This window comes from Tursiops truncatus, chromosome 11, assembly GCF_011762595.2.
Source record: "Tursiops truncatus isolate mTurTru1 chromosome 11, mTurTru1.mat.Y, whole genome shotgun sequence".
Lineage (NCBI taxonomy): Eukaryota > Metazoa > Chordata > Mammalia > Artiodactyla > Delphinidae > Tursiops > Tursiops truncatus.
In genome coordinates, this window is record NC_047044.1 from 79350156 (window position 1) to 79375640 (window position 25485).

General features: G+C 34.6%; 1 protein-coding gene across 37 annotated transcripts in view; it reads right to left on the reverse strand.

Annotated features, from left to right (window-relative positions):
• CCDC91 (coiled-coil domain containing 91) overlaps positions 1-25485 on the reverse strand; it is a 417526-nt gene that overhangs the window by 261219 nt on the left and 130822 nt on the right. For 35 of the 37 annotated variants that reach the window (XR_012324470.1, XR_012324473.1, XR_012324472.1 and 32 more), the window contains 3 exons: positions 20906-21066; positions 19782-19985; positions 18920-19024 (listed from right to left, as the gene is read on the reverse strand). Coding sequence is in view for 27 of the 37 variants with exons in the window: in XM_019935888.3 (XP_019791447.1) it covers positions 18920-19024; positions 19782-19985; positions 20906-21066 (470 nt within the window). In the remaining 10 variants the exon portion in view is untranslated. Of the gene's footprint in view, positions 1-18919; positions 19025-19781; positions 19986-20905; positions 21067-21952; positions 22042-25485 lie in introns of all 37 variants that reach the window. The other 2 variants (XM_019935946.2, XM_073788898.1) reach the window with 1 other exon arrangement.

Genomic DNA, 25485 nt, shown 5'->3' on the forward strand with positions numbered 1-25485 from the left:
GAAAATGAAAATTAAGAATATATTTCTTATGGAATTCACATATGGAATTCCACTACCTCGTTTATAAACAAAAAGGGAGGTTAAAAAAAATTGACATCTGTTTACTTCACATCTAAAACCTTCACAGAAAACAGTAATATTAATTCTTGTTAGTCACTGGTATATGGCAACTGTGATGCCTCTTCCAGATGAAAAACAGAACATCAGTATGGGTAGAGGAAAAAGTTCTGTCCTCTCACTACACTTTTTACTTTCTACAACAATACTACTTTTAAGCACAAGCCCTTCATCCAAATTTTTAGGCCTCATTACTACAAATTCTACTCAACTTCTATGCAACTTCCACTTAAGGGAGTACTAAGTTTTTCTTTACATATATTACAATGTTGGCCTTTTTCTTTCGTAAAATTAGCAATCTGAGAATAAAACCTGTAGCTCAATGTTAAAAAATGTTTAGAAATAATTATACACGTCCTGATTTTCTCTGGGTCTTAATATTCCACCCTATCTATTTATTCCCTGATCCTGATTTTTTATTTAATAAATAGTTTTCTACTTTGATGTTTAAAATCAAACAAGACACTCAAAACTTTTGTGGAAAGAAATGAGTTGCAAATAAATAAATGCAAAACTACTGTATTTTTTTTTTTTTTTTTTTTTTGCTTACTAAATAACAACCAAAGCTACAAATACCCGAAATGGAAATTTGAGTTGAAGCATAGTCCTGATATTTTTCTCTAGATAATGATGTAAGGTAGACGGAAATATCTATAAGATTCAATTTTCCTGTAGTTTTGAAAGGTTGATAGCAATACAGAACATCAATTAAATCTGTGATGCCTTTGAAAGGCACAGAAGTTTAAAAGTAAACCTACAGGACTTCCCTGGTGGTGCAGTGGTTAAGAATCTGCCTGCCAAGGCAGGGGACACAGGTTCGAGCCCTGACCCGGGAATATCCCACATGCTGCAGAGCAACTAAGCCCGTGCACCACAACTACTAAGCCTGCGCTCTAGAGCCCGCGAGCCATAGCTACTGAGCCCGCGTGCCTAGAGCCCGTGCTCCACAATAAGAGAAGCCACAGCAAGGAGAAGCCCATGCACCACCACAAAGAGTAGCCTCCCCTCGCTGCAACTAAAGAAAGCCCGTGCCCAGCAAAGACCCAATGCAGCCAAAAATAAAATAAAATAATTTTTTTAAAAAAAAGCAAACCTAGAGAATACAAATTAGTAGAGTGCTTCTACGTTAACAAGGATATATGATACAAGGGAATCCTTTGAATTCTGTATACAATAAAATGTTTCATTTATCAGTTTTCGTTTCTTTAAAAAAGCTGTCAAGGTTTCTGTAAGTAGAGATTTAAAATTGTCTTAGAAAATGGCTTTAAAAATCATTAAAATATTAAATCTGCTAAAAGTCTACAAAAGATATATAAGAAATATCCCAAATGGTCCGTCAAGTTTAATCTTGCTGAAAAACTAATCCTATTTAAGTACCAGCCACATCTCACAATTGTAGAGGAATAAAGGTGGACTTGTATTTTAATTCTAAGCAGACTATGTGTACTTAGAGAAATAGCACAGAGAAAAAAAATGAGAGATTCACTGGAGAGAAAAATACGGATTGCCACAAAAATATTTTAGACAACAAAGGCTGAAACAAAGAGTGTGCTGAGCCATATCTGAGTCACTGATTAAGGAAGAAAGAATGTTACTACTGCTGACCAGGCTTCATTTGCAAAGAAGAATATATATGCTCTGGAATGACAACAGGCATCCTATCTTGCAGAACATAAAGTCTGTTATTGCCTACAATACTTCTTACCATGGCATACTCTTTAAACAAAATGTGATGATATCCATATATTTTTAAAGTGTAAAATTGAACACTTCTATAAAAATAAAATAACTTTTCCTAAATGAAAGTCAGTCATCAAGCCCTCCCCATCCCCTGCTCCACCTCTACTGTGAGGTGACTTCACTTACTACATTCCCTCATTCATTCTGCTCCAGCCACACTGCTCTTGTAGGTTCCCACTTCAGAGCATTTTCGTTTGGCTGCTCTCCAGGCCTAATATCTTCACTCCTCACCATCGTTAAGTCTCTGCTCAAAAGTCACATTTTAAATGAAACCTTGATCACTGCACTTAAAATTGTGATCTACTCTTCGTTCCCCCAGTACTCCCGATCCCCCTTAACTTGCTCTGTTTTTTCATCACTTACTTTCTATTTCAAAATTAACTTACTTTTTATTTATTAAATACTCTCTTTCATACACTAAAATGTAAGTTCCGTGAACAGCAATTGGCTGCTGTTGTTGTTTTTCCTTTAATATATCAAGCATCTAAAACAGTACCTGGCACATAGAAGGCATCTCATAAATATTCCTTGGATGAATGTACATATGAACAAACTTGTTTCTCACCCATTTCAGGAGAAAAAGTACACTTAAACCCTATGGTAGATCAACTTTTTCTTACATATCAGATGTTAAGATACCTATTACTTTTAGTTAATAATCCAATGTTGCCATTGTTCTCCTTTTCTGTTTACACATAATCCATCACTTTATTTTACTCCCTATTTATCTAACATCTTTCTTGAAAAACTAAATAGCATTTCAGAGCTGCTATCTTACAACACAAGCAATTTAATGCAATTGGTCCTTTTTTTAGCAAGGCAGGATACTATGAACATTTATTCTACTACTACATTATAACAAATAGTACAATTCGACCTTTGCTCTTTAAAGTTTTTGAATGCTTTGTTATCATGCTTCCAGATGATATTCATTCATACATAAAATGACTACGTATTAGGCACTTAATATCACTATATTCTGTGCTAAACACAGAAAGACAGACTTCATCTCAAACCTCATGGTTCTCACAGTCTAGATCGAAAGTTAAAATACTAAACAAGTAATAAAAATAACATGAATCAACATTTATATAGTGCTGTGTGCCAGTCACTGTTCTTAAACACTTCAGAACATGAACACATTTATCCTCACAATAACCCATAAAGGAAGTATTATTATTATTACGCCTAGTTTACAAGTAAGAAAAATGAGACTTTTTGACGTTTTTCAAAGGCTGGCCTTAACCCGAAGGAAAACAGAGAACCACTGGAGGATTTTAAGACACAGAATAAAATGATCAGATCTTAAGAATTATTCTGGGTCAGCATGGATATTGAATTGGAGCGAAACAAAATCACATGTAGTAATACGAGTCAAAGATGACTGCTCCCTAGGCGAACATAATGGCATTACTGAGGGAAAAAGCACTAAGGATTTGAGAGACTGAGGAAGAAAAGCAAGAGGATTTAATAATTAAATGCAAATAGAGAGTATATGTCCACTTCTAACAGTCCCTGACCCCACCAATTTCATATTACATTGCTGTTACTGACTTGCTATAGGGTAAATGAAACCATCAATATTTATGAACCATATATATTTCTTTTAAGTTTTACAAGGAAAGTTTATGATTTAGAACCTAGAGAATTTTGCAAACTTGAAAGCCAAGCCATCCTTCCTCTTCCTCACTTCCAACAGTTAAATTCTCTAAATTTTTCTGCCTAAATATCTTCTAATATCTCTCCCTCCTCTCCATCTTTATTTGTATTTCTCCACCTCAGTAAGACCTCCATCACATTTCTCTCCGAATGTTTCTGAAGAGATCTCCCTAATTCCATACATCTTCCTCCAACTCATACCTATCAACTACAAGAAACATCTTTCCAAAACACCAATATGTTCAGTGCCACTCAACTACCAAAAGCTTTTTGACAGCCCGCAGCAGCCTTTTCAGATTCTGCTACTAAAACACCTCCCCCTCATATCCTATGCTAATATACCAAACCAGATACCCTCACTGTTGAAACGCCAGGACTACCTATTTTTCAAACAGGTCATGTTATTTCATACGTGCAGGACTTTGCAGACATCCCTCCCTCTACAACAGCGGTCCCCAACCATTTTGGCACCAGGGACCGGTTTCGTGCAAGACAATTTTTCTATGGACAGGAGGTGGCAGGCGAGGGGATGGTTTCAGGATGATTCAAGCACATTACATTTATTGTGCACTTTATTTTCATTCTTATTACATTGTAATATATAATGAAATAATTATACAACTCATCATAATGCAGAATCAGTGGGAGCCCTGAGCTTGTTTTCACTTGCCACTTACTGACAGGGTTTTGATATGCGTCTGCAAGGAATTGATTATTATGGTCTCTGTGCAGGCAAACCTCTCTGCTAATGCTAACCTGTATTTGCAGCCGCTCCCCAGCGCTAGCATCACCGCCTCAGCTCCACCTCAGATCATCAGGCTTTAGACTCTCATAAGGAGCGCACAACCTAGATTCCTCGCATGCGCAGTTCACAGTACGGTTCGTGCTCCTATGAGAATCTAATGCCGCCGCTGATCCGACAGGAGGCGGAGCTCGGGCGGTAATGTGAGTGATGGGGAGTGGCTGTAAATACAGATGAAGCTTCGCTTGCTCACCTCTGGCTGGGCGGCCCAGTTCCCGGGGGTTGGGGACCCCTGCTTTACAAGACTTCCCTTCCCTATTGACGACCTGACAAAGACCTGTTAATCTTCTGAATCTAAATTCTAATGACTTTTTCTCCTTTGTGATCTTGCATACTTAGTATACTAGCTCCATTCTAAACCTCATCAGACTGTATGGCAATTGCTTACATTTATTCTTTCATTCATTCTCCCAATGAAATTACGTTTCTATCTTCATTGTGTGACACAGTTTCTGGGAGAGTATACGTATTCTAGCTTGTTGCACTGAATTCAGGTGCAAAATTGATAGCAATTGTAGGTGCTAAAGGGCTTTTAACTCTCAAGACTGAAAGCCATGGTGAGATTATAGGAAATCTGATTCTAAATAACAAGTATATTACTATACATGAAACAAACAAAAACTCTTACCAATTTTTAGGAAAAAGTGAACAGTAAATGTCCAGGAGCTATAAAAAGAAAACTACAAAACTCAATTGAGGGATATTTAAGGAGTCTGGAATAAATGGAGAAACATACCCACTAAACAGAATGTAATATACAGAATAATGTTAATTTTCCATATATAAATCTAAAAATTTAATGAAATTTCTAGCAAAATCCCAACAGGGCTTTCTTTTTAAATTTAACTGGTTTAATGATTTTAAAATCTAACTGGAAGATTAATAGGGAAGATTAGCTAAAAAAAAAAAAGAAGCATAGCCCCATTAAATATCTAAATGTTCAATTAAACAGAAAATAATCCTCATACTATATGGCAAAGTGTAAATAACTCTCATATATAAAGATTTCCATAAATCATTAAAAATAAGATGAACAGAATTTTTTTAATGGACAAAGGAGAGATACATAAAATTCAAGGATGAAATGAAAATGATCAATAGAATAAGGAAAAAATCATACATACTAATAAGAAAATGAAAATTAAGGAAGCAAGAGATATATCTTACTTCACTAATTGGCAAAAAGAGTGGTAATACATAGTGTAGGTGAGGATGTGGCAAAATAGGCACACTCATTATTTCTTGGTAAAAGTAAATTTATACAATATTCTAGAAGACAAGCTAATAGTATCTGTTTTAACATTGTTAGCTCTAAGGTATGAAATTAAAAGCAACTTTCACAGAGTTACAGATTTCTATATTAGAATTTTTTATTGTACTAGATTGTGTTGCTAGAAAAATTATGTTTTAAGAGAAAGAGCAAAAGAAAATTTATAAGACAGAAGAAATAATAAGGAAGGCAGGAAAAGTATACTTAGACACATATAAAACGTACACGTATTTAAAAAAAAGATAAGAAACTATCTGGGAAGCATATTACTTGTGTAAAAGAAACTATAACAAAATAGGGGAGAGTTCAAAAGCCAAGTGGGGAACAAGTCTGAAATGACAGGAGGAAAAAGTCTCATGAAGTTGAAAGCAAAAGAGGGGTCAATGATTTTAAAAATGGATGAGGTCCTTCCTTGGTGAAGTCTTAAAGCAAAAGCAGGACCTGAGCTGTTGCCACATTCATAAATTCCTATGCAGTAAAGAGCAGGTTAGTGTTTGCCATGAAGGTTACCTTTTTCAGATTCTGGAGGTTTCGTGCTGTTCTGTTATTTCAGACACTGCCATAACTTGTGAAACTCCCTGGCAGCTAGTCTGTAACTTTAGAAGCAGATGGAGTAGGTAGTATATTTGTATTTATTTTTCATTATTAAAATGCTCTCTACTCTGTATCTACAGCTGACACAAGATTTTCTTATAAGATGTTATTTAATAGAATACAAGGATAATATAGGTATTAGGCTCAAAAGAAAATATACATTTCCTAATACTTTTATCACAAAAACCTCCTTCAAAAACCATAATTCCTTAAGTAGCTTTTTAATATGAAATTAAAAGTATTTTACTTTTATCTTTTTAAAAATGGAATCCAACTTAATTTTAGCATAGAGATGGCTCACAACAGGGAACATTAAATAGATGATGAAGTACACTATAGCGTTACTTACAAAACACCTATACTCCATGTCTTAGTCTGCTCAGGCTATCATGACAAAATATCATAGGCTCGGTGGCTTAAACAACAGGCATTTATTTATTTATTTATTTTTAACATCTTTATTGGGGTATAATTGCTTTGCAACAGGCATTTATTTTCTCACAGTTCTGTAGGCTAGAAATCCAAGATAAAGGTGCCAGTATGAATGGTTTCTAGAGAGAGCTTTCTCTCCAGCATATAGCTTAGAGAAAGCTGCCTTCTAGCTGTGTCCTCACATTCCAAAGGGGAGAGAGTAACCTAGCTTTCTGGTGTCTCTTATAAGAGCACTAATCCCTTCATGAGGGCTCCACCCTTACGACCTCATTGAAACCTAAGGATCTCCCAAAGGCACCATCTCTAAATACCATCACACTGGGGGTCAGGGCTTCAACATATGAATTTGAGCATGGGGGAAGTGGAGACACATTAAATCCATAGTACTGCACAAGCCACCAACCATTTCAGTCAACCAGCCAACCAACCTACATTTTTTTATGTGCCAAGCACTATTCCAGGAACTGATAATATAATAATTTAAAAAGACAAATAATGTCTCCCCTTCCAGGAACTTACATTCCGAGAAAAAGGAGGAATAGTCAAACGATAAATACATAAACAAGATTCTGCTAAGTATTTTGAGGAAAATAAAATACAATTGGGTTAGGGGGAGCAGAAACTACTTTAGCCAGAGAAACCAGAAAAAGGTTACCTAAAGAAGTGGCCTTTCAGCTGAGCTAAATCATGAAGATGAAGTAGGAACGAACAAGTTAAACCAATCACAAAATGCTCAGAAAGCATTTATTCTACATACTCATCTTTCCAAAGTTTCAGATTTTGGCCACTATTCTCTGTATTGTTAAAGGGTTTTAGATAGTAAATTCCTTGACTATTCCCTTCAAAATCACAATATCTTTCCTCCTTCAGATAGAATACGTAAAGACACACACCCTCCTCAGCAAGTAAACACTCAAAGAGAAAAGGAGATAGAGCTCTTCAAAGCAATTCTTATCTATTAACATGTAGCAAATATGCCTTAGTCACCGCTTTCCACATTAAATGTTTCTGCCTGAGAAAAGTCTAAACTTTTAAGATCATCAAAGAAATATATAGAAAACATATAGACCCTGGGAGCCACCTAATCCTGCCTCAGTTTGGGTGTGTCTTCTCCTTCAACATTCATTTCTGGCTGCTGTGAGTATAAATGCATCTTTTCTCCATTACTTTATATTCAACTATCTGGTTGAGAGAGAAAAAGGCACCATGACTTACCTACCAAATAAAGTACTCTACATGGATTTTTAAAGAATTTGCTTCAAACCAGTCTTTTCATTTACTGGTGAGGTCTGTGGCTTTGTTCTAGAATGGTTGAGGTCAGAGTTTGACCTCAGATAAGTAGGAAAATACAGTAAATACATCCCTTGAGATTGTAAACTAGGGTATTCAAAAATAACAGGTTTGCCTCACCACTGGATGAGAATGAGGCTTAGCCACATTATAAGCCCATGTTTTCCTATTTTTTGGCAATACCATTACATGCACACACACAAAAATCTATCACTAAGCCCTGCTCAAAAACATTTACTAGGTACAAACAAATCTGTGTGCACTCTAAGAATTCTCCTTGGACGATTTACAATCTAGTAAAGAAGGTAAAACATGCACTCCTAATGTGACAAATGTGCTTACAAACATCCTAATAGTAAATGGGATTCCTGTAAATAAACATTAAAATTACATTTTACCAAATTACATGATCCTGAAAAGACAATTTTAAAAGTTATTTAAATGTGTAAGACAAGTTAAAGATCAAATTCAATGTCACACAATAAGAATCATAATGACAATCCTATACCATCTCTGAAATGTGTTCATATAAGCCTTTGCATTAGTATAACTCACAAGGGGTCATGTACTATCTAACTTTAAAAGAAATTATGGCTCTGAAATTAGCATTCAGCCTTGAATCACTCACAATTAAAAATGAGTAAAACTTTTAAGACCAAATGAATATATAAAAGTATTGGGTGGCCCAAAAGTTCGTTCGGGTTTTTTGTATGGGTTATTAACGTTACAGGAAAACCCCGAACGAACTTTTTGGCCACCCAATAATACATGCTTGCTGAAAAAATTTTATGCAGAATCATATTATGAGAATTTAGGTACCTAAATTTAAGGTAGACTCAATCCAGTTTTTTGTATAAATTTTTTTTTGAAGAAAGTCTTCTCTTTAATGAAGATAATTCATTTAAATTGAGAAAACTATTTTTAAATTTAAAAGCAGGTTAAAAACCCTTTATTTTCTATTTACTATAATATTTGAAGGTTCATTTAAACTAGCCAAAAGTTTACTTGATTTTTTGTTTTTAAATATTTTACATTTCTAACTAAACTACTTAAAATTTCTAAATATGTTGAAACTTATTTGGAACACAAAAAAGTCATTTTACATATTTAATCAAATCTAAGATGCATATTTCATCACACTTTAAGATTTCTGAAATTACGAAATGTTATATTTTCTGTCCCCTCAAAATCTATTATCAAATTGATGGTGTGTCTTTAAAAATCTATATTATCTTAAATTTGTGAAGGTACTAGCAAACATTTTAAATTTCTGTTATTGTATAAGGGAGGAAAAACATTTTCACAATGGTCAATTAGCCTGTAGAACTGAAGATGGTATTCTTCTAATGACTTCAAAATTATTCAATTTAGTTTCGATAAATAAAAGAACAACTTGATTTTCTGAATTATTAGAACAGGAATGATAAAAATCACATAATACCTTCAGAATATGAACCAGCATGAAATTTCCAAAAGGTATACCTACATTGTCAATTCTCAATAATGTCCCCAATCTTCACATTCTTTGAAACTGAACGGTCAATTTTCTCATTACTACTGTTACTTAGGAACAAATAATCCAATTGTTAAAGTATACATTTTTCCCACTGGTAGAACTAAAAAAAATGTTTTTGTTTTTCTAAAAACTGCATATTAGGATGATAAAATGGGGGGGTTGGTTTCCTAAAATGTTTATAGTATTGTTATTGTTTAAACTGTATCCAAAAATCTGGTGTTTTTATAAACAAGAGTTTAAGCTGTTTTCATTTTGGAAAAGTATATCATTTTTATTTGCTAAAAATGATCCTCATTTAAAAGAAAAAGCTGCTAACTCCTAAGTTAGGGAAAGGTTATAACACCTAAGTTAGGGAATAAAGATAATGAACAAGGAGAAATAGTATAAAGCTTAAGTGTTTATTCTCAAGATAATTAATATTTTGCAGGGGGGAGGGAATGACTTAAGGTCCTTATTAGGAACATCAATCATGATGTTGGTGATCTGTATCTACAGATACAGGTAAAAAGGTATTAATACAAGTTATATGTTGTAAGACAAAAAAATCAAATGAGTAGTAGCCATTTAGATACTCCTGTAAACACCCTCCTCCTCAAATTAGTTGTTTAAAGCTTTTTACTTCCCTTGAAAAAATGGAACAAAGCATGCGAAATTCAGTGACAATCAGGAAAAAGGAATATAACTGACTTTCTATATAACTGAAGATGAAAACAAAGAATAGAGTAGTAGTTTTCCCAAGTAGTTTTTTTTTTATTCTCTAGACATTTTCTTCTTCATTTCAACAATTCTCACAGGCACCTACAAGTACCAAGCAATAGTATGTAAAAATGAATAAGACACGGTCTTTACCCTCAAATTTTATTAAGCAATATTGAGACCTACAACTCCCTACAATCTAGTACTAATTCCATAAAGAGGTAAATATCCTTGGGGAAAGCGTATGTTTAATCTTTGCTAACCCAGACAATTCCCTTTAATAACAATTAACAGTGAGAGAATACTGGGAATATGGTAGTAATGATGGTACAGTTTTCAGATCTCTCAAAATTCCCTCATAAAAACACATAGAGCACCTAAAAAAGTAGGACCAAAAGCTCATACTCATTATCTATCACAAAAATAGATGTCACAGTATCTCTGTGAATGCCAGAATATAAGCAAGTAAAAATAAACCAAGAACAGTCTCAAGATCTGCATGGCATCAGAATCTGGGCAAGAGGAAAGATGAAAGCAACAGGGTATCAGACAGACATGAGAACTCCAGAACAGCTAACAGATACTCACCAGAGAGGTCAGCAGGCCAATATGAGGACAGCAAGTAAGACAGAGGAGCCTAACATTCCAATAAGTACAAGTGGTCCTCAGTAAGGTATCAATGGCCCAGGATACACTGGGTCCAATAAACTCTAAATACTTTCAAGAGAAAGCCCCACATTGAGGAGCAAAAGCTGAGAACAGAGTCCAAATTGACCAAGCCAGAGACAACAAAACAAGGAAGGAAAAGAATATCAAGTCAAAGTGAAAAAAGGGAACAGAGTCAGAAAATCTACAAATGTTGCCACATCCTTCTAATCTGACAAACATTAGAGCACAATACAATCATGAGGGGGAAAAAAACTGCCTTAAATCACTCCTCCAGCTAAAAATATCAAGAAAACTAATTTCACATAAAAACAAATAACAAAATTATGTCAAATGCTATGCAATGTTTTATATAGATAGATAGATAGATGGAACAGTATGACAGCCCTACATAAAATAAAAGCACAGCAGAAATATATATTTTAAAAAGAAGTTTTAAATTCTACCCTTGTATTTCAAACTGAGTTAAAAGACATTATGAAAGTGATAAAGGAGATTACAGAACAATATGAATCATAATTAGAAAAACTCAGAAATGATGCGAGAAATTTCAGAAAAAAATTTTAACAGAATAAATCATTTCAGAAATGATGACTAAACTAAAAAGAATATAACATTAAATAAGCTAAACTGAGCTTCCCTGGTGGCGCAGTGGTTGAGAGTCCGCCTGCCGATGCAGGGGACGCGGGTTCATGCCCCAGTCCAGGAAGATCCCACATGCCGCGGAGCAGCTAGGCCCGTGAGCCATGGCCGCTGAGCCTGCGCGTCCGGAGCCTGTGCTCCGCAACGGGAGAGGCCACAACAGTGAGAGACCCACGTACCGCAAAAAAAAAAAAAAAAGAATAAGCTAAACTGAAAATACCTTAAGAGAACTGGAATAAGAGAGGAAACACATTTTAGGTCAAAAAGAAATGAAGAAAGATGAAAAGGATTCAAGAATAAAGAATAATACTGAAGACAAAGAGTAACCAATAAACACATAATAAGAGGCACCAGAACAAATAAAACATAGTAAGAAAATAAAACAAGTATTAAATTTATAATTAATAAAAACTCCTGGGCTTCCCTGGTGGCGCAGTGGTTGAGAATCTGCCTGCCAATGCAGGGGACACGGGTTCAAGCCTCGATCTGGGAAGATCCCGCATGCCGTGGAGCAACTAGGCCCGTGAGCCACAGCTACTGAGCCTGCACAGCTGGAGCCTGTGCTCTGCAACAAGAGAGGCCGCGATAGTGAGAGGCCCGCGCACCGCGATGAAGAGTGGCCCCCCCTTGCCACAACTAGAGAAAGCCCTCGCACAGAAATGAAGACCCAACACAGCCATAAATAAATAAATAAATAAATAAATAAATAAAATTTAAAAACGGTCACCTAGCTTTAACAATGATTAATTCATAGTCATTTAAAAAAAAAAAAAACAAATTCCTTGACATTTAGAAGGAGGAATTGAAACTATATATGTATATTAAAGGACACATTGGAAATCTAGGGAAATCAACCTAGAATGACCAATACCAGGACATGTTACAGTAAAATTATTTGACTTTAAAGAATAAGAAATTAAAAGAAGAGTAGATGAAATTAAGCAATACTTCATAATAAAAGAAAATGGAATAATATATTTAGATACCCATAAAAAGAAAAAAGAATAAGGAATCTCTTAATGAACCACTATGGAAGGGCCTCCAAGAAATATGCTTCAAAAAGGAAGGGGGGGTCTTCCCTGGTGGTGCAGTGGTTGAGAGTCCGCCTGCCAATGCAGAGGACATGGGTTCGTGCCCCGGTCCAGGAAGATCCCACATGCCACGGAGCGGCTGGGCCCGTGAGCCATGGCTGCTGAACCTGCACGTCCGGAGCCTGTGCTCCGCAACAAGAGAGGCCACAACAGTGAGAGGTCCGCGTACCGCAAAAAAAAAAAAAAAAAAAAGGAAGGGGGGAGGTGATTTTTTTAAATAAATAACAAAAGTGCATTTATTTAGTACACTACCATCTGTTTACAGGCATACCTCGGAGATATTGTGGGTTTGATTTCCAATCCACAATACTAGCCATCATCTGAGTCTTCAGTGAGTCCTAATCTTTTGGCTGGTGGAGGCTCTTGCCTCAGTGTTGATGGCTGCTGACTGATCAGGGTGGTGCTTGCTGAGGCTGGGGCAGCCGTGGCAGTTTCTTGAAATAAAGCAGCAGTGAGGTATGCCACAACGACTGACTCTTCCTTTCACAAATGATTTCTCTGTAGCATGCAATGCTGTTTGATAGCATTTGACCCACAGTAGAACATCTTCCAAAATTGGAGTCAATCCTCTCAAACCCTGCTGTTACTTTACCAATTCAGTTTATGTAACATTCTAAATCCATTGTTGTCATTCAACAATCTTCACAGCATCTTCACCAGGAGCAGATTCCATCTCAAGAAACCACTTTCTTTGCTAAACCAAAAGAAGCAACACCTCATCCTTTCAAGTTTTATTATGAGACTGCAACAATTCAGTCACATCTTCAGGCTCTTCTAATTCTACTTCTCTTGCTATTTCCACCACATCTACAGTGACTTCTTCCACTGAAGTTTTGAAACCAAAACATAAAATCTTTATTTTCCTTTCATTTTCCCCCAGGGCTTTCTCAGAATATGGATAATCATTTTTAAAGACAGGTGAATAAATAGGATATCTTCAAGCTATGCGTAATTTGTATTTCTTTCAGTATTCTCTACTACTAAGTAGGACTTCAACTACATTTTGGGTTAGCTATGCAGAACTGGTTAATTCCTCACATACCAGGTTATCAAGTTAAATGCTCAAGGTATCAAGACATTGCTCTAATGCCATAAAGCATAATTACTACAGTAGTCTCTGGCTAAGGGCCCAACTTTCCAACACCTGACTAGTATTCACTTTAAAACAGTACACAAAAATATTGAGAATAGTATCTATTCAAAATGATGTAATGTAACCTTTGAAATCAGCAACAGAACACAGATAATACTCTGAAGCAGTATAAATCCATTTATGAGATCAATTTAACGTCCTCTGAAACACTGTTTTCACATCACTTTTTTTAAATTAAATTCTCAAACTGAATAATCAACATACTATAACTAAGAGACATTTCAATAGGAAATGGCATTTGGAAGCACAGACCCAACCTTTAAAAAGTTTGTTCAGGAAATTCCCAAAACTAGCCATAGCTACCAATACCAACAACTATCAGAGATGATAATTTAACAATCAGCTGCATCTATTAATTAAACTTGTTAAAATGTGGCCACAGTATGAAATGTACAGTCTGAGAAGCTTCCAAGTCTCTTCAGTGCTCGTCACAGGTGTGGATGTACTTGCTATGAGTCAGAGACAAAAGACAAAAGAGATTGGAATCCAAGTTGTACTAAGATGAGCTCTCTATTCATGTTTCATGAAAAGACCTTTAAATAGCTACCGCTGACACATGGAGCATGATTCACTTTTCTTCCTCTGCTTAGGCTCACACCCTGAATAGCACAGGAAAGGAGAGGTAGTGCACACCCCCACTGTACTGCAGAGTTCACGGTATTCCTTATTTCCTTCTGTTATGGGCACATTCACACCGCTCCACCTAACCTGGTAATTAGACCATACCACATAAAACCACACTGTTAGAATTCTCTATAACAGTTAATGTTGCTCTTTTAAAAAAGTTTTAAGGGTTTTACAAACATCCCATTTATTAATTACTCCATCTCGTGTCAGATTAAAATATTGACAAAGGCACACCCAACACTGGTCTAAGCGGAGGTAGATTTCTTACAAAATTGAAAATTCGAGCACTATATTTTGATATCATGTGAAAATACTTGGATTTTTCATGGTGATGAATAGGTATGAATTTTGTTTGCTTTTTTTTCTCTGTATTGTCCACATTTTCCACAATAAACCTATTATTCTTATAAATATACAATCATACTAACATTTTTTAAGGAGAAAGGCTTCTCAGTCAATTTAATCCAGTCTTATCAGGACTACTTTTTGTACTCCTGGATATTTTGCTTTATTTAGGATACCATAGAGAGGCAGGCACCAATATATTATCCCTGTCATCAAAAATAGCAGAAAAGAAAACTTTTTCTATTTCATTAAGCTCCACAAATATTTAGAAGACCCGTATGCTATATATGTCTTAATATAAAAAAGATGTGGATTGCCATAGTCTACAGAAAATACATGATAAATATATTGACTTTCAAATAACTGAGGGATGACTTGCAGACCAGAATTCAAGCAAGAAAGTTGATATATATTTTCATGATTTAAAAACTTACTTTTGCTAAAATTTCATCCTACATATATTTAGCATAGAGTGGCCTCCTTTGATACTCACAAATTTAATCACATCTCCTATTCCTAAGAAATTATTAGATAGAACCAACTTTGTACCAGTTTTTAAAAAAGGCTATATTCCCAGAAAGAAATGAATTATATAAAGTAGGTCAAACAGTGACGGTCAAAATTTTCTAAATTCTTAATGATCAGGTACAATACAATTTAAATATATTTATTAAAAATACACTTCCAGGAAGTCTAACACATATACCTATTTATGCACAAACTTAGTAAGTATAAAGTAGATATAGAGATTTATGGATTATCTCACAAACTGAGTTATGCATATTTTTATTTTCCCCTCTTCTATATACAAGGACTCTATGAGTTGATTACTCAAGCTGTTTTCCTTAAAAACTTTACTCAAAATACCTGCTTTAGATTAATGTATTTTAAGCTTGAATTAATTTTCTGCTGTAGCTACAATAAAGAATATTTAAAATTTTAAATGTTCCTTTTTATTTCACTTCTAGACTAAGATGAAATAGATGCACTTCTCCCTATTTTTCTCAAGAAGTACAGCTAAAAGACCTGGACATTATCTTTAAAACAAATGTAAGAAGACTGCAAAGGGGGACAAGAAAGCAGACCACCTGCGGACTTGAGGAACCAAGGAATGACACAGCAGCAAATTTTGTGAGTTTTCTTTTAGCCACCTATATCCCAAACTAGGTACTGGAATGACCAGCAACCAGGAAATTCCAATGGGCACAAACACAAACAGCCCCAAGGAAAGGTATCCCTCTCCATCCAAAGGTCCACAAAAGGGGCAACCTAGCAGAACAGATAACTGGTAGATAATAAGTGCTCTATGAGGGCCAAACCCCACGGAAAAAAAAAAAAATGTGATCCCATCTCCAGCTCTATGAGCAAAGGCCAAAATGCTAAACCCAGACTCTACCCTCACCCAGCAGGGACGTAGAAACTAAACAGTGTGCCTGCCTTTGAGTTCAATTTGTCTATTAGACCTCCTAGTACACTTTTCTATCACTTATTTGGCCAAGGTGATAAAATACTCCCTAAGTTAGTTTACTCTTTTTTCCATATAGTATAAAAAGGAGAGAGGTCCTTTTTGGTACTGAAGTAAAATCACCTAAAAAATGTTTTCTTGAGATGTACTGTTTCCAGTAAAAGGAAAGTATTTTTAAGTTGAATATTAGTTTTGAAGACTCAAGTTGTTACTCTTAGATTACCACTATTAATAGTAAAAGCAATAAGACAACAATGATAATGTCACTAGGCGTTTACATTGGTTTTCACTATGGAAAGCTCAAAATGTTGTATACCAGGTGTTAGATGGTCTCTCAGGTATGTTATTGTTCCCATTAACAGATTGAGAAACCGAATTTGCAAAGGTATGTGTCTCACTAACGGGCCCAGAATAAGTCACTCAATGTAGAGAGAAGAAAACACAAAGTTCCAGTAATCAGTACTGAACCTTCCAATAAGCACCCTAATTCCAAGTATGGAGCTATAAATGTGGCTGTATACAATGTAATTAGCCCTTGAGCAGCAGGGTGCATTATATTAGTGAATTCATTCATTCATTCAGGAGTATTAATTGAGCCCACATTACATGCCAGGTGTTGCTCTAGGCACTGGAAAGTTCCCAATCTCATGGAGCTTACACTCTGGTGAGGGTAAAAGAACAAATAAACAAATCAAAATAAAATAACAATTGTTATGAGGAGGGGGGAAGAAAGCAAAGAAAGGGGGCTAGGGAATGCTGAGCATGTACACAGGTTCTTATTTTCTATAGCATAGTCAAAGAAAGCTTCCACAAGAAGGTAGCATTTGAGCAACTTTCTAAAGGAAACTAGGGTTCACTGAGAGTTGTTAAAAAGTATAATTTTCAAAAAGTTAAAATGTGACTCATATAAATATAAATGAAACACATCAAAGACTTATACTACTCTTTATTAATAAAAGAATCATTTATGTTAACAGAAGGAATCAGATGTTAAGACTGGTTCAAAGAACATTTGAATAGGCATACGAATAGAAATTTTAAATAACGGAGTGTTAGACCAAGCAAGAGTGCTAGATGGAGATAATGTCTAATGAATGTCCTACAGGGCAATAAACACTATTCTTTGAAATTCTAACAGAGGGATATTATTTGCACCTCTTCTGTGAAAAAAATTAATTAACGTGTAATGTCAATACAACTGAGACTTTTAATCAACAGTAAACAGTGAGTCACATTCACAGTGAGTACTACATTCTTTTAAATAATCCTTGAGTAGGTCTAGTAAGCAATGCCCTCATAGGACACTGAAAGAACATACTGCTCACCATTTTCCTTGTTTTCAAGTTTTACATTTTTTAAACAAAGCCATGCAGATATCTGCAGGAAGAGCATTCCAGTCAGAGAAACTGAATGAATCACAAACTGTTTCCCTCCACTCACCACTCCAACAGGCAAGGAATGCCCTCAGTAACACAGACTCACACATTCGCCTGGACCTTATTATGAACTCAGTGTAAGTAAATAGCTGGGGGCGAACTGGAAAAGTTGGAGAAGCCAGAAGATTTACACTGAAAGGAGAATGACAGTTGAGGTTGGGAAATGATTTGACTCACATTTTTTAAAAACACTACTCCACCTGATGAAATGAAGACTCATTAAGGGAGAAGAGCACGGGTAGAAGCTAGAAGGCCACTTAGGAGACTATTAAAACGATCTAGGCAAATAAACACGTAAATACATAGTTTGTCAGATGTGAAAAGTGCTATGGAGAAAAATAAAGCAGAATGTGGGAAGGCTGGTAGGGGATGTCAGCATTGTTTGGAAAGGTCTCCCTTGATAAGGTGATTATGTGCGCGGAGACCTGAATGATATAAAAAAGTAAACAATGCAGAAAATTGAGGGACGAGTGCTCTAGACATAGGGATAAAGCAAAACGATTGAAGAGAAAGAATCAGGTAAAAGACAGGGAGGAGGGACACAAAAAAATGGAGGGCCTTGCAAACCATTTTAAGGACTTACTTGACTTTTAGTTTGGGTGAGGTGAGAAGCCATTGAAGGTTTCCAAGCAAAGAAATGACATGAGCAGCTTTAACTATTAAACAGATCACAGTGGCTGTCATGTGGAGAATGGTCTGTAAGTGGGCAATGACAGAAGCAAAAAAAGATTAGAATAGAAGATACTTCAGTATTCCAAGGGAGAAATAAGGATGGCCTAGAATAGGTTGGCAGCAGTGACCATAATGACAAACAGTCAAAACCTGGATATTTTGAAGGTAGAGCCAACAGGTTTTTGCTTAAGGAACAGACATGGGGTAAGCACAAAAAGGAATAAATGTGGGTTTCAGCTTTAGCAACTGGAAAGACAGAACTGCTATTTCCTGGGATGGGGAAGACTGCAGAAGAAACAAGTTTGTTAAGGAAATTTGAGGAGAAGACGAGGTGACATTGATTACAAACAATTTATGAAAAAGGTTAAATATCTCAGTTTGGTGTTTATACGATTCTAAGCTCTTTTCAAATGTAATCACAATAAGAAAAATTGGAATGTCTAATTTCCAAATTGAGAAAATCATCAGAAACAGAATATTTTTCGCCAGGCTGAGTCTGAATCAGCTAACCTGCATGGCCTCTCAGGGATTCGTGCTCCTCAAAATGGCATTTATCATTAATTTCACACATGTTAGTCAGTATTTTACATATTTAAGCAAGTATCTGATGCTTCGTTCATAAAGTTTTCATTGAGCACTTTTTGGAGTTATATTACATGCTTCATCAAAAGGCCTACATACTAAATTTATAATTCACTGCTTTTACCTGAAGTTCTTTGTATCTATCTTGAAAAGAAATGGCCTCTTGCTCTTTTTCTTTAAGGAAATCTTTTTCCAAGACACTATGTTTTTCCATCAATGACTCCACATCCTAAAAGAAAAAAATCCAAGCATAAATTTTGTAATATTTAAAGGCATAAAACATATTCAGTTTTTTCAATGAACATATTTAGAAAATATTTGGTAAGGAAAGAACCCACCGGAAGTACGGTTTTCAAAGTTCAACAATATTATAAAACGTATGCTTCACTCTCATTCCCAGACCAATATCAAACACTGATATAACACTAACACTGCTGTAACACTAAAATTATTCATGCTAATAAATAAATAAAAGCATCTAAACTAATTATAAACAACACTCTACCTCTACCTATACTTTCTATAAATTTGCTAAGGTCTTTTTATAGAGATATTTGTAGGAAACAGAAATGAGAACACATAAATAATTTACTAAAATAGCTGTATTTCTAAGTAATCTTGTCAAATATCCCATCATGTCTGACTTCTCATAGGGACAAATGAATATTACAGATCTTCTAACGTACATAAGAAATACAACACTACCTGCTTTCAAAGTAAATAAAAATAAACCAGAAGGAAAGCATTCATTAGCGAAAAAAAAAATCCAGTAAAAGATGTTCATATCTTTAAAAGTACACCTTTAAAACTAGAAATTTCTTATCAAAGACTTTCGTAAGAGATAAGCTTGTATGACTGATTTAAACCTACAGCCAAAGAGCATAATAGCTTTTCCACTGCTGAATTTTTAATCAGAAGTTGGGATTATATCATATTTCCAGTATCTGCAATTCAAACATTTATTTTTTAGGCAAATGTAAATATACCTTTTTAATTCTCTGTTTTTCTTCTTCAGATACTTTGAGTTTCATCTCCAGACTTGAAATTTTCTGCTGAAGCTGTATGTTTGATACATTGGCTCCAGGATCCTCAGAATCATCCACAAGAGCAATTGTTCCATTACTTTTCTCCTCAGTTAAACCCAACGGAAAAAGTGAGATATCCAGATGAGTGTGTGCTGATTGCTGAATCTAAACCACATTAACAAACAAACAAACAAACAAACAAAAAACACAAGAAGGGAAAGTTTACACTGCACCAAGAAGGAAAACATCCAAAGGGCACCAGAAACCACATTTGGAAATTAAGTTGTAGCAAAGGTTCCGAAATTATTTCACCCTTTAAGTAAATCAACAGAAGACCTCAAACTATTACAACAACCTGATCTTTGCAATAAGAAACAAAATTTTCTGTAAACTTCAGAGTTTAAAGCATTTATTATTTTCCAAGCAAAGCATTAAAAACTTAAAACTTTTTCTTGAGAGTGTATATTAAGTATAAATACATCTGATACCAGTTCTTGAATTTACACACACTCAGAATTTGTTTATATACTAAGTTATAAATCAGATTTTAAAATTTATCAATAACCACTAATTGATCATCACTTTCTAGTAAAGATAACGGGTGACTCAAGATTGTATACAGCACTTTGGAAATCTGGAATAACTCCAGCGTCTAGCACAAGGCCTGAATCGATAAATATTTGAATGAATAAATGCTATGACCGCTGTGTTTTTGGTCTTATTCTAAAATTGAAATGAACATTCTAATACTTGAAAACATATGGTAAGCTTCCCTGAAAAGAGAAATAGTTTTTTTGTAATTATTTTCCTTTTTGAAGTTCACGATCTGCAATGCAAAACTAAGTCAACTTTAATAAAACATATTTGGTTTTCAAACAGTATTTTGGTAACTAACACTGCTTAAATACCTTGCAATTGTGCCACAAAACAAACATAGTATTCAGTTTTTAGAATTCTAGATATTAACCTCAAAGTTAGAGTATCTACAGGAGGGGGAAAAAAATGGAAATCAGGAAATCTTCAATTAAATCAGTATGCAATTTTTTAAGTAGGCAAAGTTCCTATAAAAATATGCTTGTCTTTACCTGTGCTTTAGGAAAAGTTTGACTGACAATGCTGTTGTCTGCATGTGTATTCTCTGGTGATGAAATGATGGGCTCAGAAGAGAGGCAGCCAACCGAAGGAGAAGTGTGGTCATGGTCCAATACAATCTCAGGAGAGGCTGGAGAAAGATGGACTCCAGATACTAAAGGAAAACAAACAAAACAAAACAAGGATCATTAAAGGGAAAATAAAGAACAGGTTGAAGGGAAGAAAGGGAGTAGAGGGAGGGAAAGAAAAAGGGGTAAGGAAAGTAAAAGCAATGAAATAGAAAATGAGGATTCTACGACTATTTTTCAGGGATTTTTATCTGAGATCTAAAACTAGTGTTTCTAAATTGAACAGGACATTTCCATGTGAGACCCAAGCAAACAAAACAACTTAATAATGTCTTAATGTCTACATACTAACACATTACCATAAGAGGTGCATTTGCAACTCAGAGACATTATTCAAATATATTATTTACCTATTCAATTAGTTAAGAAAAAGCACTAGCATGCCTACCAGTGCCAAACACAGGCACTAGGTACTGAGGAGACAGCAATGAGCAGGACACGCATCCATGTACTCAGTGACCTTATGACCCAGGAGGGAAGTCAAATGAAATACTTATGACAATAAAGTGAGCTAAGGGGAAGAACAATGACGTTAAAATAGCTAATCCACTGTCTCTGTGTTAATTTCTTCTTTTACAACAGCAAAAGATTTTTCATGTTAAAGTCAATTTTAGTTGTTTCCACATAAAAATAATGTTGAAATGCAACTCTGTAATTAGTTTCGCATCAAAATATTATTAGATTGTGATTAGGGTTCAAATACAAAGGTCACAAAAGGAAAGCCAATTCCAAACATGAAATAAGACAAAAATATTGATGATGGCAAAATAAACAGATATTACTTTATTTTCAAACGTTCTTTCTAAAAATTCAAATGCATTTGTATTGTGTGTTTTAAAGTTTAAGAAGAGTAACTAAATCATTTTTAACAGTAATTCATTTATACGTTTTGACTTTCTAAATTATAAAGACCTTTATTCCACATTGGCATCAGTAGCAACGTCAGTGAAGTTCTACCATAAATTCTGGAAGGCAGCTCACAATGGAAATTGCATTTTTCCCTAAAGAAAGACATTTATAAGGTCATGAGGTATTAACAAACTAAGGAATGTATCAATTTTTTATTGGTACCATATAGGATTATTTAATTATCTTATATACACTTTCATTGTGTAGCAGTATTGTGTTTTTCAAATACTATGTGCCATACTGGATAAGGTATTGTAGCTTCTCCCACAAGCATTTCACTATTTTAACTAAAATACAGAAAACGGGAATTTCAACCCGTGTTTGTACTTTACATATCTTTTTCAGAAATTTTTGCTAATCTTCACTATTCTATATGCTAACAGATTTCCCTAAAATGTCAAAATATTCTAATTCTAAATTACAATTATACTAAAAATATTACTAATTAGTTTTTAAAGTACTATAGTATAGTGAAGAGGAATACAGCCTTATGATTAGAGCACAGACTCTGAAATCATATTGCCAAAGCAAGTGTACAACATCTGGCAAGTTTACTTAACTTCCTTCAGTTTCCTCATCTGTAAAACTAGCATAGAGGTGCTGATGAGGTTTTAAATGACTAAAATATGTAAAGCTTTTAGCATTGTGCTGAAATTATTTTCATCATTATTTCAAAGATCGTTAAAATTTGTTGGACAAGTATGTTTTACTTCCAGGCATAAAGGGTATGTGTGACTATGATCCTATGTTCAAGAAACCCTTAAAAATATCATTCTGATCCACCACCTGAACATTTTAACATCTCTTTATGTTATTCACATTTATAGCCATAATCTAAGACAAGATGTCATGTTGTCATGAGTTAAATTCTCATTCTGTAACATTACATGTTCAAGTATGCCATATTAAGAAAAGAAAGAGGGAAAGAGGCTAGAATAAAGGAAGGAAGGGAGAGAAAGGAAAGAAAAGAGATAAATAAGGGGAAGGCAAAGGGAGAGGCTGAGGGAGGAAAGTAGGGAGTGGGAGGAGGCCCCCTCACCCTCACACTTCCCACTAGTTACCACTATCATACTTTCCCTTCTTAACCAGATTTCTTGTCTCCATTTGCTTCTTCCTCACCCAACCCTCATCATGCCACTAGACCCACTTTTTATGATATTAATTTTCCTTTCAGGTATTATTAAGTCAAATGAACGCTTCTTATTTTATCTTCCTTTAGTTCTCCAGAGCACATAATACTAATGACTCTCCCTTTTCCCTGAAACTCTTCCCTTGGCACCTGTAAGCCACTATATCTTAAATTCCTCCTAACATTTTAACTTTTTTTTTCTTGTTTCCTTTTCAGGCTCTTTTCCACTCAGTCTTAATTTCATTGTTTCCTACACCCTCTGATCTTCTCAGTGTTCACATTATTCTTACCACTTTCAGAACCCATTATTTAAATTATCACCTATAAGCTAATGACACCAAAATTCACATTTCTAGCACAAACCACTCTACAGACCTCCAGATCCATATGCTCACCTAACTACCAGACAGTCCATTTAGCTGTCTTGTACATTCCTCAGACTTACCCATCATCTTACATAAACCTGCTTTGCTTCATGTTAATGGTATCTCAATGAACTATTTGCCCAAGCCAGAAATGATACCACGAAGTGCCAGCTTCACTCCAGTCACACTGTGCTACTTACAGTTCCCTGATTATGCCATACTGTTCAGTACCTCCGTGACCTCACAATATTACTGCCTAAGTAAAAGCCATAGCTGTGGAATCAGAAATGGATTCAAATTTGAACAATAACAACTTACTTGTTATGCAGCAAATTACACAAACCCCTCTAAGCCACAGTTTCCTCTAATGAAAGTGGTGAAATAATACCAACAAACTTTTCCAGGAATCTTTTCACCTACTCCGTTACCCATCCAATCACAATACAATTTTAATTTTCCACTGTCAAGATATTACAGATTTCTAAGAAATAATAATGAAAACATTACATATCTATGGGATACATTTAAAGCAGTTTAGAAAAAATCTAGATCCTTGAACACTTCAATCTAAAAAATGAATTAAATTTCCATCTCATAAACTAAAATACGAATAACACAGAAAACTTTAAAAGCACATTAAAAAATAATAAAGATAATGCAGATGTCAAAGATTATGAAAATAAAGATCTAATTAATCAAAATCCTGAATTTCTAAGAAAATCAAATAAAACAGTAATTTATTAACAATAAAAGGAGAAAAGTACAAATAGATAAATTAAGTGACAAGAGTAACATAATAATTAAAACAGAAGAATTTTTTTAATCATAAATCCTCTACAGACTTCTAATAGGTTTGAAAAATCTAGATAAAATGGGCAATTCTCCACAGAAACACTGTTTATAAAAGTTGATTGGATTAAAGCTAAAAAATTCTTTAAAAATATATAATTTCCTTGGGGAAAAAATAAAATTATGAGGCAACTACCCTATAGATAAAGCATTTCAAGAGGATTTCCAACAAGAATTCGAAAAATGAATAATCCCAATGCTCTAAAATTATTACAGAGCATTGAAAATGAAGGGAACCTTCATTAGCATTACATAACATTAACATAACATTGATAGCTAAGCCTGATAAAGACAATACAAAAACAGAACAATTAAAGATTTTTAGAGTATTGCTTAAAAATAATTAGGTAAAAGTTCTAAATAAAATATTAGTAAACAAAATCTAACACCATATTGAGAAAATGATATGCAATGAATGAGTCAGGTTTGTTCCAGGAATGCAAGGTTGGCTCACTATTAGGGAATTCATTAATATAACATTCCACATTAATAGACTTAAAAGAGAAAAATAGCATAACTAGCTCTAAGGCTGAAAATGCTTTTGATAAAAATCAAACACCTGTATCTGTTAAAAAAAAGCACCACACTCAAAGAAATATAAATTGATGCATTCTTTCTTAAGATAAAACATACAGATCTCACTCCTAAAGTTAATTAATGTTAATTAATTAATTAAAATTAATATTCATGTTAATTAATGAAAAAAATCTATAGGTGTTTCCTCTAAGATCAGGAATAATATAAGGATGCCTACTATCTCCATACCACTTAACACTGCACTCACTAAAGCAATGTGGTTAGACAAGAGAAATTAAATGGAAGCATAAAAATAAGAAAAGGAGGAAAACTACACCTCATGTTCCTACTAACTCAAACAATAAACACATTCAGTAAAGTAGCAGGATATTAACTTAATGAACAGAAATCAATAGCATTCATATGTAAAAACAATAAAAATTTAGAAGATATAATGGTAGCAAAAATATTATTTTCCATAGCAACAAAGAAGATAAAATACTTAAGAATAAATTTAGCAAGAAACATGAGGAAACCTTTGAAACATTTCTGAAAGACTCAATGGTAGACCTGAACAAAGGTAAAGACCCTTGTAATTGGATAGGTAGGGCAACTAAACATCATAAAGATGCCAATCCTCCCTTAGTTAATTTATAGGCCTAATAAAATTCCAATAA